Source organism: Sciurus carolinensis, chromosome 8 (genome assembly GCF_902686445.1).
Source record: "Sciurus carolinensis chromosome 8, mSciCar1.2, whole genome shotgun sequence".
Taxonomy (NCBI): domain Eukaryota; kingdom Metazoa; phylum Chordata; class Mammalia; order Rodentia; family Sciuridae; genus Sciurus; species Sciurus carolinensis.
Window position 1 is genome coordinate 146657917 of NC_062220.1, and position 18344 is coordinate 146676260.

The window sequence follows — 18344 nt, forward strand, 5'->3', positions numbered from 1 at the left end:
TTCAAGCCCAGCCTCCATAACTTGGTGAGACATTCAGCAATTTAGCCAGACCCTCTCTCAAAGATTAAAAAAGGGACCGTGGGTGTGGTTCAGTGGTAGAGCGCCCCAGGATTCAATCCCCTATGCCACACACACACCAAAGACCCTCCCCTGGCTGAACTGTTGTCATTGGTGGCTGCTGCTCCCATCCCTCCAGCTCAGCGGGCAGACCCTGGCAGCCTGCCTGCTGCCCGCTGCCTCTGGCCCAAATCTGATGAACTGGCTCCTTCACATGGGGGTGATTGGCAAGGCCCAGGCAAGAGCGGGTGGCAGGTGTGGAGCATGCCCTGGGTGACCCCAGATCCGCAGGTCTCCAGGAATTGGGGGGCAGCCAGTGCACGGCCCTGGGGCCGGGTGAGGAGAAGGCCTCAGGGCACAGGGTTGAGTGCATCTCTTCTGGGAAGCCTCTTGGTTCCTTGTCCGTCTGTGCACTGTGTTCTCAGAAGGGGCCTGATGAGGGAGGGCCCTCACCTCTCCATCCCCCACCTTATTCCTTGTCCCCAGAGCAGGGTGTGAAGGAGAAGCCCTGCTGGGTGTGAGATGTGAGAGTTGGTGCCAACAGAGATGGTGCTGGTTGCCTCTTTGTTTTTTGGTGGTGCGCTGGGGATCAAACCCATGGCCTCAAACATGCTAAACAAGCATTCTATCCCTAAGCCACAATACCAGCCCCTATTTTTTTTTTTTTTAAATCATGGTAAAATATGCATAATGTAAAACTCAACCATGTTGGCCATCATGATGTTTGGTTGGTAATGTCATTTGAGAGGTGTGTATCACATACCCACAACTCTCGTTTAATTGTTAAAGTAACCCTGTGCATTAATACTATAGCCCTGTTTACAGGTGATCGAGTTGAGGCCCTGACAGGTTACGTGATCTGCCCAGGGACACACGGCTGATGGGCTCCCGGCTAGCTTTCTTCACCAGTTCTTTCTACTACCACTCAAAGCCAAATGGGTGGTCTTCATTATCCCCATTACATATATATGGAAACAGGCTCAGAGATACCAAGTGACTGACCCGACGTCCCACAGCCCAATGAGAGGAGAAGCAGGATTACTTATTTTTATTTTTATTTTTGATAGATTTTTTTTTCACTGGGTCTCACTGGCCATTTTCAGAGGGGTTTCCTGCCTCAGCCTCCCGGGCAGCTGGGACAACAGGTGTTTACCGCCATGCCTGACTTGGGGGAGGCAGGATTTGAGGGTGGCTCTTTCAGTCCTCACTCACGCCACCCGTGCCTCTCGCCAGGTGGCCATGGTGGAGGTGCAGCTGGATGCTGACCACGACTACCCGCCAGGCCTGCTCATCGCCTTCAGCGCCTGCACCACGGTGCTGGTGGCAGTGCACCTGTTCGCGCTCATGATCAGCACCTGCATCCTGCCCAACATCGAGGCCGTGAGCAATGTGCACAACCTCAATTCGGTCAAGGAGTCGCCGCACGAGCGCATGCACCGCCACATCGAGCTGGCCTGGGCCTTCTCCACCGTCATCGGCACGCTGCTCTTCCTGGCTGAGGTGGTGCTACTCTGCTGGGTCAAGTTCCTGCCCCTCAAGAAGCAGCCGGGCCAGCCACGCCCCACCAGCAAGCCCCCGGCCGGCGGGGTGCCCACCAACACCAGCAGTGGCATCACCCCAGGCCAGGCCGCAGCCATCGCCTCTACCACCATCATGGTCCCCTTCGGCCTGGTCTTCATCGTCTTCGCCGTCCACTTCTACCGCTCACTGGTCAGCCACAAGACGGACCGACAGTTCCAGGAGCTCAACGAGCTGGCCGAGTTTGCCCGCTTGCAGGACCAGCTGGACCACAGAGGGGACCACCCCCTGACGCCTGGCAGCCACTATGCCTAAGCCCTGCCACTGGGCCCCTCAGTGCTTTGGCCTTACGCCCTTCCCCATGACCTTGTCCTGCCCCGGCCTCGAGGACAGCCGCGCAGGAGGCTGGGCTTGATCAGGGCACAGAGTAGAGGGAAGGGGCTTTTTAAACAAGGAATTACTGCACTTTGAGACTTTCTTCCGAGAGAGTAAGCACTTCCTGTTCTTCCAGCTCCAGGTCCACCTCCTGGGAGGAGGCAGTGGGGGCCAGAGTGGGGACAGATGCTCTCTGTCCCTGTTCCATCCCTGTGCCAGTGCCACCCGGATGCTTCCTGTCCTTTCCGGCTCATCCTCCCTCCCTGTTCAGTGTCGAGTGTGTGCGTGTGTGTTAGCACATAAATATACTCGTAAGGGACACCTCTTCCTTGTGTCTGCATCTGCTGTGTCTGGGCCACCTGGTATTATTTCTCCTGGTGTCCCTGTCAGTTGAGCCTCTCATCCATTTTTTAAAATATTTTGGGGGGTCTGGGATGTAGAGTGCTTACCTAGCACTTGTGAGACCCATGATTTGATCCCCAGCACCAGAGAAAATATAAATAAGTTTTTAAGTTTTTTGTGTATGTGTCTGTCTGTGTGGTACTGGGGATGGAACCTAGGGTGTGGTGCGTGCTAGGTGAGCACCTAACCACTGAGCTACACCCCGGCCCCTTCTCCATTTCTTTATATTACTTATGTTTACGTGGTGCTGAGGATCAAACTACCGTGTGTCTCACATGCGGTAGGCAAGCGCTCTACCACTGAGCCACAACCCCAGCTCCTCCGTTTCATTTTGAAACAGGCTCTCACCGAGTTGCCCAGGCTGGCTTCAAACCTGTGATCCTCCTGCCTCAGCCTCTGAGACTACAGACATGTATGACCATTCCCAGCCAAAAGTTTTTTGGGTTTTGCTTTTGGGGTTTTTTTTTTTTTTTGAAAAAACTTTGCAACGTGCAGCAAACCTGCACGAATAGTAACTGAAATATTTATTTGAGATAGTTACATTCTGTAAATCACCATGAACTTTAGGTGAGCAGTACCAAGCCACTGCTCCCAGGGAAAATCCAGGGTTGGGTTCCTGCCAGCCTCTGGTATGATATTTTCATCATTTGATGAAAATATTACCTTGTTTGAGGTGTAATTCTGTTTCAAGACATCTTTATGTTGTTGATTCATTACCATTGAACTTACAGCCAACAGCACTATTAATTCATGCCTGAACAAAGCTTATTTAACACACATGTTGCCTCTGTAAGAGACATTATCAGCTGGTGTTTAGGGTTTAGGAATGCTAGGCAGATTTCTACTATTACACTTGGCAAGCTCTTTTTTTTTTTTTTTCCTTTTTCTTTCTTTCGTGCTGGGGATTGAACCCGGGGCCTCCGCCTCACTCCTTTACCACTGGATTACTACACCCTCAGCCCACTGGGGACCATTTTAAACAGCAAAATGGAAATGTAACACTAAATACTAGCCGGTGAAGCCAGGCACAGTGGTGCACACCTGTACTCCCAGCTTCTCAGGCTGAGGGAGGAGGATCTCAAGTTCCAGGTCAACCTGGGCAACTTAGCGAGAAATGGAAAAAGGGCTGGGGATGTAGCCTGGTAGAGCACCCCCTGGGTCACATCCCGAGTGCAGCAAAGAATTTAAAAGAGACACTTGTTTACAACGTGGAGGCCGACACTAGAGCAGAGCAGTGTTACTCTTCCTGTTAGCCCTCGGCGAGTAGGAGGTTCACAAATACTGAGACCACAACTGAGCCTGGACCGTGTAAAGCCCCCTACCCATGCCATATGCTCTAATTATAGATATCATGCTCCTTCAGCCTTAAATACAGACTCCTAAAACCAAGGACATTTCCCTACATAACCACAATTCAGTGATCACATTCAGGAAATTTGGCATTGGTATAAGGCAGTTATACTCAAGTTTGGTTTCCCACTTGTCCCAGGGATGTCCTTTTGGTGATGCTTTTCCCAATCCTGAACCATGCATAGCAATGAATTGTCATGTCTTAACCTCCTTTAGTTTGGAACAGTTCCTCAGCCTTTGTCTTCTGTAACATTAACATTTTCAGAGTCCAGGCCTGTGGTTTTATGTAGAATGTCCTACCAGGCTGGTTTCTCTGATATTTTCTCATTATTACAATCAGGTTGTGTATTTTGGCAGAAATATTGTACACATGAGATTGTGTCAGGGCCCATTTAAAACAAAAATGTTAGTTCATTATGTGCATAAGCTGCTCAGCACTGCATCAGCTCACTTAATTCTGAGCATCCTCACAAGACAGGTTCAAACCTGAAAAGTCTAGCTTAGGAACAAGGTCCTACCTGGGCTTATTCTGGCTTTGCTTGAAAAATGGGAAGATGCCGGAGCGCTGGGCTCACCTTGCAGGGAAGTAGCAGGAGCTGAGTTGCTGCCACCCTCTTTCCCCAAGGCCTAGTTTTATCACAGTCTCCACCTCTCCCTCTTGTCCCACACCAGACCAGCTTCACTTGTTACTTGCTTGGTCCCGATAGGCCCTGAGTTTGAGATTTTTGTGTCTCAGAAACTCAGTATATAAAGTGGTTTTAGAAAGTGCCCCGGCAAGTTGGGCATGGCGGTGCTCAGCTGTAATCCCAGCAGCTCCAGAGGCTGAGGCAGGAGGATCACAAATTCAAGGCCAGCCTCAGCAATTTATCAAGGCCCAATGCAACTTAGCAAGACTGTCTCAAAATAAAAAATAAAAACAGTTGGGGATGTGGCTCAGTGGTTAAGTGCCCCTAATTTTAACCATGGTCCAAGAAAAAAAATATTCTGACTGAAATAAAAGTTGGGTGGGGCATGATAAGCCTAATATTCATCTCCCTCCCATCACTCACATTCACCCTGCACCCTAAGATCTTTGCTTCACTACTGCAGAAACTCAGGATCTGGCTATAGTTATTTCTGCTGTGATCCTATAGTCTTAGGTTCTCTTTCCTGAGCTTGCTTAGACTTAAGAATCCCCAGCCTGGCTTGTAGATTGCAGATTTCCAAGTCCCTGCCGCCAGGAGATTCTGATTCAAGTTGGTCTGGGTGTGTCTCTGGAATCTATTTCTAAGAAGCACTCCAGGTGTCTCACACCCAGGCAACTTAGGCAAACACTGATAGGTAAGAGCACAATTTCAGGCTGGGTGTAGCTCAGTGGTAGAGCACCTGCTTAGCATGCGTGAGGCCCTGGGTTCAATCCCCAGCATCAAAATAAAAGAATAAATAAGAACATAGTCTTTAGTTATAATTTTATTTATATTTCGAATACAGCAGATAATACATTCAAAGGGTTCCAAATATAACAGTGAAAAGTTGCTCTCATGCCTGTTCCCAGATCCTTAGTTCTCCCCAGAGATAACCATTGTCACCAGTTTTTGCTCCCACCTAGCAATATTTTAGATATATACACATTCCCCTCCTCCTGCTTTTTCTAAAACAAAATGATAACCTGTACACACTCTCCCCTACCTTCACAGCAGATTCATGTTTAGGCACAGTACTAGCTTGATGACCTATGAGCTTCCCTGAACCTCAGTTTCCTCTTCCAAAATGGAACTAATAATAGCAGGACAACACAGATCTGGGGAAAGTCACTGGAGAGGAGGCACAGGAAGCTGTGGACACAAGACTGGGCACAGGGTAAACACTCTGCATCTGGCAGTTGATTCTGTACCCGTGATGGCCAGCCTTGACTGTGATGCCCCACATAGACAACCACACCCTGGGTCAAGCCACGTAGGGTTCGGGGAGCATAGAGCACCTTTACTGAGCTTCACTACGTGCCTGGCTCTTCCTGAGGGCTTTACAAACATCATTGAATTTCAGGGCTTCTCCACTGAGACACTGTCGACCTGGGCTACCGTCTCTACCCACCAGATCCCAGTAGCATGCTTCACAAATCATGCCAACTAAAAACGTCTCTAGATGTTACCAAATGTCTGAGGTGCTGGGGATAAAAATCCCACCAGGTCTGAAACCACTGCTTAGTTCCATCCTTGAAGTGACTAACCACAGTAACCCTGGTGGGTACAACCCAGGTTACAAGTGAGGAAACCCAGAGAACCAAGAGTTTGGGTGACACTCCCAAGAAGGCACAACCCTGAGACTCACACCCAGGCAGGCTGTCTCCAGGGTGCATTAAGCAAGAGTCCCTCTTATCACTCAGGAATGCTGCCTTAGAATTCTGCAGAACTCTTCCCGGGCATGTGGTCCAAAGTTAACTTCAATACATGCTATTGCACCAGGGCCTCCAAACACTCCTATGAAGCCTCTGAATTCCATTTTACAGATAGAACAACTAAGACCACTAGCTTAGGGATCCATGGTCAGTAAGTCAGGGGTTCTTGTCTCCAGCTCCACATCAGACACCCCTGGAGAACTGAATGCTTAGGTCCCATGGTAAATGGGAATCTGGGAATGGAATCTGGCATCCATAGCTTTTATTAATTTACTTATTTATTTAAGTACTGGGAAGTGAACCCATGGGTGCTTCACCACTGAACTATACCCCCAGTCCTTTTTATTTTTATTTTGAGACAGGGTCTTGTTAAGTTGCTGAGGCTGACCTCAAACTTGAGATCCTCCTGCCTCAGCCTCCCGCCTCAGCCTCCCAAGTTGCTGTGTTACAGGTGTGTGCCACTGCACCAGGCTGTCGATAGCTTTTAATGTTTCCATGGGATTCCAAGATTGAGAGCTCCTGTGTGACGATGAGAAGGTGGGTCAGGCTTTAATACCAAATCTTGGTGGCCAGTGTGGTAGGATGCAGGCTCACTCTCCTCTCTGGACTGACTGTCTGAGAGGTCAGAGACCAGGAGTTGTCTGCTTTTCTCCGCCCAGAGAAATTCATTCAACCGTGAGGCTGCCGTGCTCTCCTCTGCCCGACATCTCTCTGAGCCCTCCCACCCCTCCTCATACCACAGACCCTGGGCTAAGGCCACCAGGTTCTTTATTCTCGTGCACTCAATGATGAAGTCATAGGATGAAGGCCTGAATGACAGTCCCAAAGGCCAGCTGGGGAGGGAAGCACTGGTCCCCCATGGGCAAAAAATGACCTAATACTGGGAGGACTGAGGTGCCCTTTGAGGGTGCCAAGGGCATGCCCAGAGTCGCTGCTCACTCCTCCAGCAGGAGCTGCACCGGTCTGAGCAGTTGGGTGACATGGGCTTGAGTTTCTCCTGAGCCTTGGCACTCTCTGCGGGGGTGAGGGGGACATGGAGCTGGCATTTGAAAGACACACTACCCTCTCCTCAAGCCTCACTTACACCCACCCCAGGAGAGGCGACAGCCAAGGCCCCATTGGAGGCTTGGGACCCACCACCTCACTTCAAGGGCCTTTAGGAGTGAGTGAGCCACCTGACTCCAGCCCAGTGCCCACCTGGCAAGCCCAGCATGCAAGAGGGAAGATTCAGGCAGGGCCCAAATGCACTGGTCTTTGGAGAAATGGGTTTTGAAGGGGAGGAACCAAAAGGACCACCTGGACCACAGGAGGCAAGCGCCTTGCCTTCTCTGGTCTTGCCCTGCAGCTCTTTGGAGACCCCAGACCACCTGTGCATCGTTCTGGTCCCTGGAGCTGCCTCAGCCTCTTCAAAGGGTGTCAGTCGTGGCCACTTCCTCACCTGGCATCAATCTCCTTCTTGGTTTTCTGACTTCTGGAACGTGGCCAAGGCCTCCTTCAGCACACCATCAGGGTCTAGAAGTTTGACCTGAAAGGAAGCAGCCAGGGGTCGGTTTGGGGATAAGGGAGGCCTGAGCTGCCTTGCTGGGGATGCCCTGCCTGAAAACAAAACGCATCAGTTCCCTGGCTGGGTGCGGCCGGGTGCTGGTTTCTGTCTCTCTGGGTGTGGCTGTAGGGCCCTGGGAAGGTTCCCACCTCAGGAATAGGGAACCGAGTTGGCTCAGGGGCTTCATCACGGCCAAAGTCGATCATGGTGCCACACTTGGCCACATCATCCACCCAGAAGCCTTCAAACAGCTGACCACGGTCCAGGTGGAAGAAACGCCCTTGTCCATTCTTCATGCCTCTCTCCCAGTAACCTTCGTAGCGATTCCCATTCTCTGGGGAAACGACAGGGAGGTGAGGATGATGGACACATCAAACCAGCCTGAGCAGGGCACGGTGGTGCCCACCCATAACCCCAGCCCCAGGAGGCTGAGGCAAGAGGTTCTTAAATTCAAAGCCAGCCTCAGCAACTTAGTGAGGCTCTAAGCAACTCAGTGAGATTCTGTCTCAAATAAAATATTAGGATGTGGCTCAGTGGTTAAGAATTCCTGGGTTCATCTCTGTTACAAACAAACAAACAAAAAAATACAAACCGAAACTCAGGTTGGACCTTTCCCCAGTCTTAGTTTGCTGACAAGTATAAGCTAGTAGGATCATCTTTGAGTATCTAGCTGGGAATGGTGGCACAGGCCTGTAATCCCAGCAACTCTGGAGGCTGAGACAGGAGGATTTCAAGTTCAAGGCCAGCCTCAGCAATTCAGTAAGACCCTCAGCAACTTAGTAAGACCCTGTCTCAAAATAAAAATAAAAAGAACTGGGGATATAGTTGAGTGGTATAGGGCAACAGTTCAATCCCCAGGTTAAAGTTTAAAAAAAGAAAATTGAGCACTTACTAAAAGGTTTCAACCTTCATGCTAAAAGCACTTTACAAAACATAAACTTCGTTTGACCTTCACAATAACCCCAGAAAGTTTTATTTTATATTATTGTATTTTGATGCTGAGGATCAAACACAGGGCCTTGTACATGTTAAGCATGCACTCTGCCACTGAACTACAACCCCAGACTGATTTTATTTTTATCCACAAGTTATGGACAAGGAAACCAAAGCCCAGTTCAAGCAAATTGCCTGAGGTCCTAGCACTTGTACAAGCTCAGGACAGGATCTGAAACCAGGCAGGTTGGCCCAGAGTCCAGGCCATGACAATGACCCACTTATCTGGGCATGGTGGCACAGGCCTGTAATTCCAACTATTTGGGAGGCTGAGGCAAGAGGATTGCAAATTTGAGGTCAGCCTGGACAACTTAGTAAGAACTTGTCTCAAAATAAAAAAGAAAAAGAACCAGGATACAGTGACAGAGCATTGATCAACTCCTGGCACTGCAAAAAAAAAGGAAGGATACACTTAGGCTCTCTCCCACAGGCAGGCCGCAGCAGAACTATGTGCAGGCTATTACAGAAGGAGGTGCTTAGGCTCAGAGCTGGGGTGCAGGGAGGACTAGAAAGACAGACAAAATGGCCCAGCTTCCCAGTGGTCCTGAGGCCTCAGCTTGACTGACTCTCAATGGAAATTAGAATCTTGTGGCCACACAAGTTAGCACATGCCTATAATCCTACCCACTCTGGAGGCTGAAGCAGAAGGATTTCAAGTTTGAGGCCAGCCTCAGCAACTTGGTGAGGCCCTAAACAACCCAGTGAGACCCTGTCACAAAATAAAAAATGAAGAGGACTGGGGCTATAGCTCAGTGGTAATACAATCCCCAGTACAAAAAAATAAAAAAATAAGAAGAGCCTCTTGAGGATTAGATCCTGTTCTAAGTACTTTACACAGACTGATTCATCTTCTCCCAACACAACTCTATGAAATGGCATTGCTACTATCTCCATTTTACAGATGAGGAAACTGAGGCATAGAGAGGTGAAGTAACTTGCCCGAGACAATACACCTAGTGCTAGAAGGAAAGGAAACAGGTGCTGAGAATGATGAGAAGAACCTCTCAGAGAAGGAGATACTGCAAAGATCTAGGGGAAAGCATTCCAGACATAGGGAACAGTAGTGCAAGGTCCCCAAGGTGAAAAGTGTCCAAGAAACTGAAAGAAAGTCAGTATGGGAGCCAGGAATGGTGATGCATGGAGGGCAAAAACCACAGGAGGACCTTGAACTCAGTTTGAGGGTAACAGGGAACTATGAAAGGTTTAAAAACAGGTGAGGGGCTGGGGAGATAGCTCAGTCGGTAGAGTGCTTGCCTTGTAAGTACAAGGCCCTGGGTTCGATCCCCAGCACCAAAAAAACAAAACAACAACAAAAAAAAACAGGTGAGATCCAGTTTTCGCCTTTAAAAGCTCATTCTTGGCTGGGCGCCATGGCGCACGCCCGTAATCCCAGCGGCTCAGGAGGCTGAGACGGGGAGGATAGAGAGTTCAAAGACAGCTTTAGCAATGGCGAGGCACTAAGCAACTCGGGGAGACCCTGTCTCTAAATAAAAGACAAAATAAGGCTGGGGAGGTGGTTCAGTGGTCGAGTGCCCCTGAGTCCAAACCCCAGTACACACACACACAAATTCCTTAGGACCTTTGACCCACAACTAAGAGCCCATATGACCTTGAGCAAAGGACTTAGCTTCTCTGTACCTTCTGTTATAAGTTTCGAATTTACAGGATCGTGTGAGGACTAAATGAACTCAGTGCTATGATTACTATGGCAATACAAACAACTTATGTATCTGCTTATTGTTACGCTCCTTATTAGAGCATAAGATCCAAAAGTGGGAGGGATCCCAGCACCTTATTCACCCCATCCCACTAAGAGGCGCGGCCAGCAGGACGTCGGGGCGTGGCCACAGGCGCCAGGGCGGGGCCTGCTGGCGTGGGGCGGGGCCGGCGGGGCGGGGCCGGCGGGTCGAGCACTCACTCAGGCGCAGCATGCCTTCCCCGTCGGGTTTGTCCTTCCACCACTGGCCCTCATAGATGTCTCCGTTGCTGTAGTACATTCGGCCCCACCCGCTGCGCTGGTCGCCACACCACTCGCCCTCGTAATACTCCTTGGGTCCGAAAAACTGGATCCCATAGCCCTGGAAGCACAAAAGTGTTTAAAGTGCATCGCCTTCTCAGGCACCCAAGCCACGCAGCTGAGCTCTTTCCTCCCTCAGCTCTCCATCCAAGCGGAGGCAAGGCCACACCTTGAAAGACCTCGCACTGTCCATTTCACTCTATGCCTCTGCTACCGCTTCACACAGGTCACGGTCACCTCTCCCTCCTGTCGGGTCCCCCCAACCCCACCGTTCTGCTGGGGATTGAGTCCAGGGGTGCTCTACCACTGAGTTACATCCCTGGCCCTTTTTATTTTTTATTCTGAGACAGAATCTTGTTAAGTTGCCCAGGCTGGCCTTGAACTGTGCATCCTTCGACCTCAACTTCCTGAGTCCCTGGGACTCCAGGTGTATTGCCAAGTCTCACTTGCCTTACAGTCTCCATATGGCTTAAGGTGAAGATTCCTCCAAGTCTGTGAGAGTAACTTGAGGGAATCTGTCCCCACTAGGGAGTTCATGGCACTTCCAACTGGCTTCTACCCCCTTCTTCCTCTCTTGTCCTATGGCCAAGGGTGTGGCCCAACATTCTTGTTCCCAGTTTCCTACCCTCCCCTTTTATCCAGGCCCAACATCCCCCAAAAGGGGAATTCTCAGAAAGAGATGCCCAGGGAAAAGAAAGGCAGGAAATTACGGAGAGGAGGGTGGAGGAGACCTCAGGCCTCCATAGGCCTGCGGTCTCCTTGGCGCCTCAGGGTTTCATGGGCTCCTCCCTGGGCCTGCTCCTCTTGCTTCCTGTTTCCTGGGTTTTGCTCTGACAAGCCTTGACCCTCCTCCTACCGGCCAGCTACGGGGTCTTCCCCAGTGCAGGTCATCCTCCCCTGGCTCCAGGCCTCTCTGCTCCTACACACTGGCTCTCTCACACCCTGCCCCCATCCCAGGGCATGCTGGGAACCACTCACGGATTTCTTATCCTCTTTCCACCAGCCGGAGTAGACTCTCCTGAACTTCGCACTTCCTTTGTCAGGAAGGCTGAAGGTGCCATAGCCATCTCGCTTTCCAAACTTCCAGTCCCCTTCATAGATGGCTCCAGTCTTCTTCCAGACCTGTGTTCCTTTCCCTGGTGACACACAGATGGGTCAACATCACAGACATGGCCACCCTGGGGCTGGAGGCAATGTGCCCCCCGAGAACCCCAGGAAAGCTCTGTTTCTACAAATAGCTCTTCTCCAGCCCTTTGCCCTGAAGTTCGACTGATATAGCAAAACCCAAGTAGAAATCTGCCCCCCTCAGTGTTTTAGCCTTGCCTCTTAATAACACTGCATGAACATAAGTGACCAGGATTTCTAGAATATGCACTGCATGTCTTTCTCAGTTCTAAACATACATGGAGACCTAGCTCCTACTAATCCAGCCCCACCACCACTCCCACCTTCCGAATTACAATCCAGCCACTATGGCTTCATACCACCCACGCTCCTGCCTCAGGGCCTTTGCACCAGCTTGTCCCTTGTCTACAACACTCCTCTCCAGATACTCATCCCCTACTTTTAGCAAGCCTTGGTTGAAGCCTTATTTCCTCAATGAGTTCTTCCCTGACCATCCATCTAAAATTACAAAGCCTCTCCCATACCCTTACCTGCTCTGTTTCTTTCCATGCCCCTTATCAGTGCCTGACACAATAGATAATTCTTCTGTTATGGATTGTCTATTGTCTGTCTCTTCCAGGAGAATGCAAGCTCCTTGAGAGTACGCACTGTCTAAATGTTTTGGTCATCATGCCAAAGAACAGTGTCTGACATACATGACCAATATTTTTTGAACAAAATTTTTTGAATAAAATATTTGTGGAGAACCTATTACAGGCCAAATCATGGCTTGGTCTTTGATAAACTGGGAACGAACCCAACATTACCCCTGTGAGCTTTGTGACCTTGAGCAAGTAACTGAATTCTTTGGACCTCTCTAGGCCTCAGGTGCCTCATCTATAAAATGGAGATGAGGTTATCTCATGGGACAACCTAATTGTCTATCCTTGGCTGAATGAAGAAAGAAAATGTGGAGTTGTGCACGGAGGCACATGCCTGTAATCTCAGCTCCTCAGGAGGCCAAGGTCGGAGGGTTGAGAATTCGAGGTCAGCCTGGGCAACTTAGCAAGACTCTGTCTCAAAATTTAAACAATAAATAAAATGGGCAGGGGATATAGTTCAGTGCTACCGTGCCCCTGAGTGGTTCGGTCCACAACACTGAAAAAAACAAAAACAAAAACAGGATGTGTGTGTGTGTGTGTGTGTGTGTGTGTGTGTGTGTGTTTATGTATGAAGAGGGAGAGAAAGGAGCATTATTCGGCTTTAAAAAAAAAAAAATGGAAATCCTGCCATTTGGGGCAACATGGATGAACCCGGAACACATTATCTTTTTTCTTGCTTTTTTTTGGTAACAAGAATTAAACCCAGGGGCTGGGGAGATAGCTCAGTCGGTAGAGTGCTTGCCTTGTAAGCACAAGGCCCTGAGTTCAATCCCCAGCACCCAAAAAAAAAAAAAAAAAAAAAAAAAAAAGAATTAAACCCAGTTAACACATCCTCACCCTTGGGCCCAGCTCAAATATCACTCCTGCCCCGACTATCTGGGCTCTCAGGGCCCTTAGCTCTCCTCTCTGGTCCCCTTCGCATCCTGATGCCACCGTTTTTTTGTGTATGTGGGGTGGGGGTACCAGGGATTGAAGTCAGGGGCACTCGACCACTGAGCCGCCTCCCCAGCCCTGTGTTGTATTTTATTTAGAGACAGCGTCTCACGGAATTGCTCAGTGTCTCACTGTTGCCGAGGCTGGCTTTGGACTCTCAATCCCCCTGCCTCAGTCTCACGAGCTGCTGGGATTACAGGCATGCGCCACCGCACCCGGCACGATGCCACCACTTTTAGCTGCTCCATCTTGGGTAGTTACTTCCTCTCTCTGAATCCCAGTTACCCCGTTTGTAAGGCTTGATTCTATCTTATTATGCAGGTTCTTGGAAGACTGGAGAATCCCTGAGGATTGGAATTGTGTCAGTTGCCCCACATTGGGCCTGGAAGTGAGCAGTCTAAGGAACTTCTGGGCTGCCCAATCCTGGCCTTGCATGATCACTGTCTTTCTTTCTTTCTTTTCTTTGCCTTTTTTTTTTTTTTTTTTCCGGTGCTGTGATCGCACCCAGGGCCTCATGCATGCTAGGTGAGGGCTCTACCACCGAGCTACGCCCCACGCCAGTACTCGCTCTCCTAACTGCTACCAATCTGTTCATATTCATTTCAACTTGGTCAAATGTGTACCACAGAGAGGGGGTCTGGATTCTCCAACAGGTCTGCATTATGCAGCTCCAGGCTCATCAGCTCTGGGTATTCACCTCCAGGGCCTGAGGGGAGGTAGGACCCACAGAAAGTTGGGAGGGCAACGCCAGCCCACACTGTCGTTTCAGCAGGGGGAAAGCTGACATCTATGGAATGGGAGAGGATTTGCCACGGTAGAGCTGGGTGCAGAACCTCAGTGTCCCGACTGCTGGTCCAGGGCTCTGTCCATCCCACATGCCGTGACAGGCACTGCAGAATGGGCGCAGGTGTCTTCAGCGGCACATGGTTCAGCTCCAATGCACCATGCTCACCTTCAAGTAAGTGCCGAGAGTGGGTGCTGTCATGCGCTGAGTGGCGACAGCTTTGGAGGGCTTCCTGGACAAGGGAGGCTTGGAGTATAATCCCTGCTACACAGCCCTCGGAGAACGCTGCAGAGGTTCCCCTCTGCACAAGCCCTGGGCTACGCCATTGATAGATGCCATCTCTTTACAGATAGGCCTTGGGGGTGAGGCTCAGTGGTAGCGCGCTTACCTAGCACCCATGAGGCCCTGCGTTTAATCCCCAGCACAGGAAGGCAGGAGAGGGGAGTGATTGAGAGCTGGCAAAACGGAAGCGAGAAGCTCCATCAGGGTTTTGAATAGAGACTGCCTTTTCCTCCTGCCAACCAGTCCCAAGCTTGGCCCATGTCTCTCAGAGAGCAGGGGCCACGCTCAATACCCAGAGCCCCAGTGGCAGGCTGGCTTCTGAAGGCCCCCTTGTCCCCTGCCGGACCCAAGACCCTCACTCGGCTGAAGTCAGAGCTGAGGTAGGTTCCACAGCCCCAGTACAGGGAGACCCCTGGCTGGTCCAGGTCACCACCCCACTTGGAGAGCCTTAGGGTCACCTCCTATGTCCCCAATGAGTTCTGCACAGTTTTCTTGTCTCTATCACCTGCCCACCACAGCTCTGCCCCCACACTGGCTGCCTGAGTCCTTGAGGCCTCCCGCTCACCATGTTTTGTGTTGTCCTTCCACTCGCCCACATAGTGGTCACCATTCACAGCGTACACCTGGTGCCTCGGTCCGTTCTTCTGGGCCTTCTGGTCCCACCCCTTCCACAGGGGCTCTGACTTTTTCGGGCATTTGTAGACTGGCATGTAGGCTGCTTCTGTGGGGCCAGAAGGTGCTGAAAAAGGGTCAGGGACATGAGGGGTTCAGGGTGCCTAGTTTATAGGCTAGGATCCTAGGTCTTCCAGGGAGGTACCTGAGTGCAGTGGGGTGACTCATGTGTCTTCTGAGTCCTGAGGGCAGATGAACAGCCCATGGAAGGGGGTCCTTTTGTGCTGGATTAACCCTCAGTTGTCCCTTCCCTTCTCCTAGGGCTCCCTTCAGGGGAATCTGATGGAACAATTGCTTGGGAATCCAGGGAGACCATTAGGAACCCAGGGTTTATGATGGCGTCAGGGAGAGGCTGCCCCTTTGGAGGGATGACAGTCACCTATTTGATGACTAGAATGACCAATCAGAGTAGGTGCTGGTCCTGTGGCTGGAGGAACCCAGGGGGAAGGGCAAGGTGGTGGGGAGCACTAAGGTCCGTCCCAGGGGAGCAAAGGGGGATCTAGCCGACAGCTGGCTTTTGCATAGCTTGCAGGTATCCCCTCACCCTGGCCAAGCACTGGGTACCATGGCCCCATGGTCCCACCTCTAGCTGTGACAGGATGGTGGCAAAACCCAGGGGCTGAGCTTGATAATTAATGAGATGGCGGGGAGGGGGCTGGTGACCCACTGAGCAGGTTTCCTGGGGCTGAAGTGATTCCTGGGACCACAGATTTTTGGTGCTAAAACAGGGACAGTCCCAGGCACACCAGGACTGTTGGTCACCCTTAACTTCTGCCTGGTTAGGTTTTTTCACCAGACTGGGCTCTGCTCAGTGGAGTCACAGGGGGACTGTGGGGGGTGTGAGGCCTCCCTCTAGTGTCTGGGAGCCCCCATCTCTATTCCTTGGGTCCCCAGAATTTCCAACACAGACATTTGTGACCATTTGTCTGTCTCCGTGGGTCTTGTTCAGGGATGATAAAAATAGTCTTCTCCAAATCCTGGGGAGCCTTGTCTTCCCTCAGCAGCTGCATGGTTTCTGGGGCTACACACAGGCACCCCCGGGTACTGACACACTCAGGTATTGACCAATCAGAATGACCTCAGGGATGAGCAGATTCCAGGAGATCATGGTGTCCCAGCAACCACCCTTGGGGCCACCTGTGCAGCACTGGAGCCCAGTCCTCCTCAGAAGCCCGGAGCTATACTCTTGGTTTACTGTTCTGTTACCATTTAAAGATTCTTATACTTTCTGAGTAAAGGCCCTGTGTTCACATTTTGCACTGTGTATCCATCCCCTCTTTAGATAGTCTCGGTCCTGTATATACTCTTCAGTTGCTGTATTGTGTAGTAGGTGGAGCTCTGGGGGGGCCCCAAATAGGGAGAGGGAGACTGGCTCGTGTGAAAAGATTTTGCTACTAGCTGAATGTTAGGGTTGCCCATCTGCATTTGTAGTGTTTTTTGTTTTTTCCCCCAGTTCTGGGGACTGAACCCAGGAGCACTCTACTACTGAGTTATATCCTCAGTTCCCCTCACCCCTTACCTTTTTATTGAGACAGGGTCTTGCTAAGTTGCTGAGGCTGGCCTCTAACTTGCAATCCTTCTGCCTCGGCCTCCTGAGCTGCTGGGCTTCCAGGCATGCACCACCACAGTCAGTCTGTAGCATTCTTATATGTTCTTCAACATCAGTCTAAATTGCACCACATCTGAGCATGCCTGAGGTTGAAATCCCTCACTACTAAGCCCTCCACCCTGAGAGAAGGGTCTCCTTGGGACCACCAGGACTGTCTTTCCTCTTTCCCACCACTCCCTGTGCTTGACAATATAGTAGTATACTCTCAGCCAAGAAGAGCCAAAGGCTCTGAGGGTACTCTTTCTCTCTTCCTCTTTTCCTCCCTGTTCCATTTTTTCTTTTTAACCCAGATATGTGTTGGGGGGGGCAGTCACAATTTCTAGATAGAAAAACTGTCTCCCCAGAGTAGGAACTCCAGGATTTTTTTTTTTTTTTTTTTTTTTTTTTTTTTTTTTTGGTACTGGGGATTGAATTCAGGAGTGTTTTAGTACTGAGCTATATCCCCAGTCCTTTTTAATTTTTAATTGTGATACAGGGTCAAGCTAAATTGCTGAGGGTCTCATTAAGTTGCTGAGGTTAGCCTTGAACTTGGGATTCTCCTGCCTCAGCCTCCCAAGTAACTAGGATCACAGGTGTGTCCAAGAATGATTAATCTTTATGTTTAAGTTGGCTCACTTTAAACATTGATACATTTAATAATAAGTAGACTTTACATATCATTACTATAAGTAGAAAACACATACCAGGTATTCTAGGGTGAAGAGAATTAAAAATAAAAACACCCAAAATAACCAACTTAAATCTTAGCTAGCTTTGGTGGCTTATAGCTGGCTGTGTTCCAAGATCTCTGCTACCGTGAAAGATGATAAGCAAAAATTAAGAGAGGTGTTAATGCCACCTTAGCCCATATTGACACTTTCTCTTTGGCTGACTCAGAATTATGACAAACCCCCGATTCTAAACTTCTTTTTTGTTTCGTGGTGCTGGGGATGAACCCAGGGCCTTGCACATGCCAGGCAAGTCCTCTATCACTGAGCTACACCCCTGCACAAGACTAATAACTTTCTTATAATGTCACTGGCGTTATTTACTACTTCATGAGTGCAACATGAAGTCCACTACCCTTCCACACCTCAGGAACTTAGGTCTCCTCCAGGGAAGGTTGCAAGTCGTAAAACAATAGCTATTGATAGGAAAAGAAAAGTTTGCAAGCCTGCCCAGGCTGTTTTGATCCTAAATAACAATGAGGACCACAGAGGAAGGTGGAGGGGGTGGTGCTGAGGCCGCTGGGGGTTAGCTTGAGCCCCAGTCCACTTGCGCTCACCTGCGCTCACCTGTGCTCACCTGCGGTTGGTCAGTCACAGCCTCCAGCCGCCTCACCTTCAGCCTGCAAGTTTAGTCTGCGCAGGTGGCGGTGCGGCTGGGGTCGCTATGGCAACGCGACGCCGCAGCAAAGCAACCCTGCAGTGCCCACCTCTTCCTGCAGAGAAGCGGCAGCGGGAACTTTTGAAGGGCAAACTGTCCTCGCGCTGGTTCTCAGTCTCCTGGGGCTGGGGGTCTGGGCTGCTTCGAGCGTCTGCGGAGGCCCTGTGACCCCCAGCCCAGGCATTCGTCCCGCACAGCCCTCCTCCCGGATGAAGGTACAAAGCCACAGTTCTTACTGTGGCCTTCAAGACCTCGGTGACCTGCCCAGCCCCTCCCGTGTCCTCTGGGTCCTCGGATCCTC

At 50.4% G+C, this 18344-nt stretch overlaps 2 protein-coding genes and 1 non-coding gene across 9 annotated transcripts in view; 2 read left to right on the forward strand and 1 right to left on the reverse strand.

Annotated features, from left to right (window-relative positions):
• The window catches only part of Orai1 (ORAI calcium release-activated calcium modulator 1), a 38065-nt gene extending 35789 nt beyond the window's left edge, over positions 1-2276 (forward strand). For both annotated transcript variants that reach the window (XM_047561179.1, XM_047561178.1), the window contains one exon: positions 1291-2276. In XM_047561179.1, the coding sequence (XP_047417135.1) occupies positions 1291-1890 (600 nt within the window). In that variant the 3' untranslated portion in view covers positions 1891-2276. The remainder of the gene's footprint in view (positions 1-1290) is intronic.
• A 2766-nt stretch (positions 2277-5042) lies between these two features.
• On the forward strand, positions 5043-5113 carry Trnaa-agc (transfer RNA alanine (anticodon AGC)). Its single transcript has one exon. It is a non-coding gene; the product is annotated as a tRNA-Ala (tRNA).
• Positions 5114-5141: 28 nt separating this feature from the next.
• Positions 5142-18042, reverse strand: Morn3 (MORN repeat containing 3). 6 transcript variants are annotated; one of them, XM_047561185.1, is made up of 7 exons: positions 17953-18033; positions 14963-15136; positions 11611-11768; positions 10534-10693; positions 7772-7956; positions 7518-7604; positions 5142-6598 (listed from the first exon to the last, which is right to left on the reverse strand). In XM_047561185.1, exons 2-6 carry the CDS (start codon positions 15105-15107, stop codon positions 7524-7526), a joined length of 729 nt encoding a protein of 242 aa, XP_047417141.1. In that variant the 5' UTR covers positions 15108-15136; positions 17953-18033; the 3' UTR covers positions 5142-6598; positions 7518-7523. The 6 variants fall into 6 exon arrangements, with proteins under 6 accessions (XP_047417141.1, XP_047417140.1, XP_047417139.1 ...); XM_047561184.1 differs by having other exon boundaries at positions 5142-7093; XM_047561183.1 differs by having other exon boundaries at positions 5142-7604; positions 14963-15118; positions 17963-18042.
• Positions 18043-18344: the final 302 nt, after the last annotated feature.

Bases quoted from the DNA above. Each gene is read 5' to 3' on its own strand.
- Morn3 (XM_047561183.1), bottom strand. From the start codon at position 15,107: ATGCCAGTCTACAAATGCCCGAAAAAGTCAGAGCCCCTGTGGAAGGGG. The intron at 7,957-10,533 runs GTGAGTGCTCGA...TCGTTTCCCCAG, and splicing joins GGAAGGCATGCTGCGCCTGA to AGAATGGGAATCGCTACGAA. The intron at 7,605-7,771 runs GTGGGAACCTTC...GCTTCCTTTCAG, and splicing joins CTCGGTTCCCTATTCCTGAG to GTCAAACTTCTAGACCCTGA.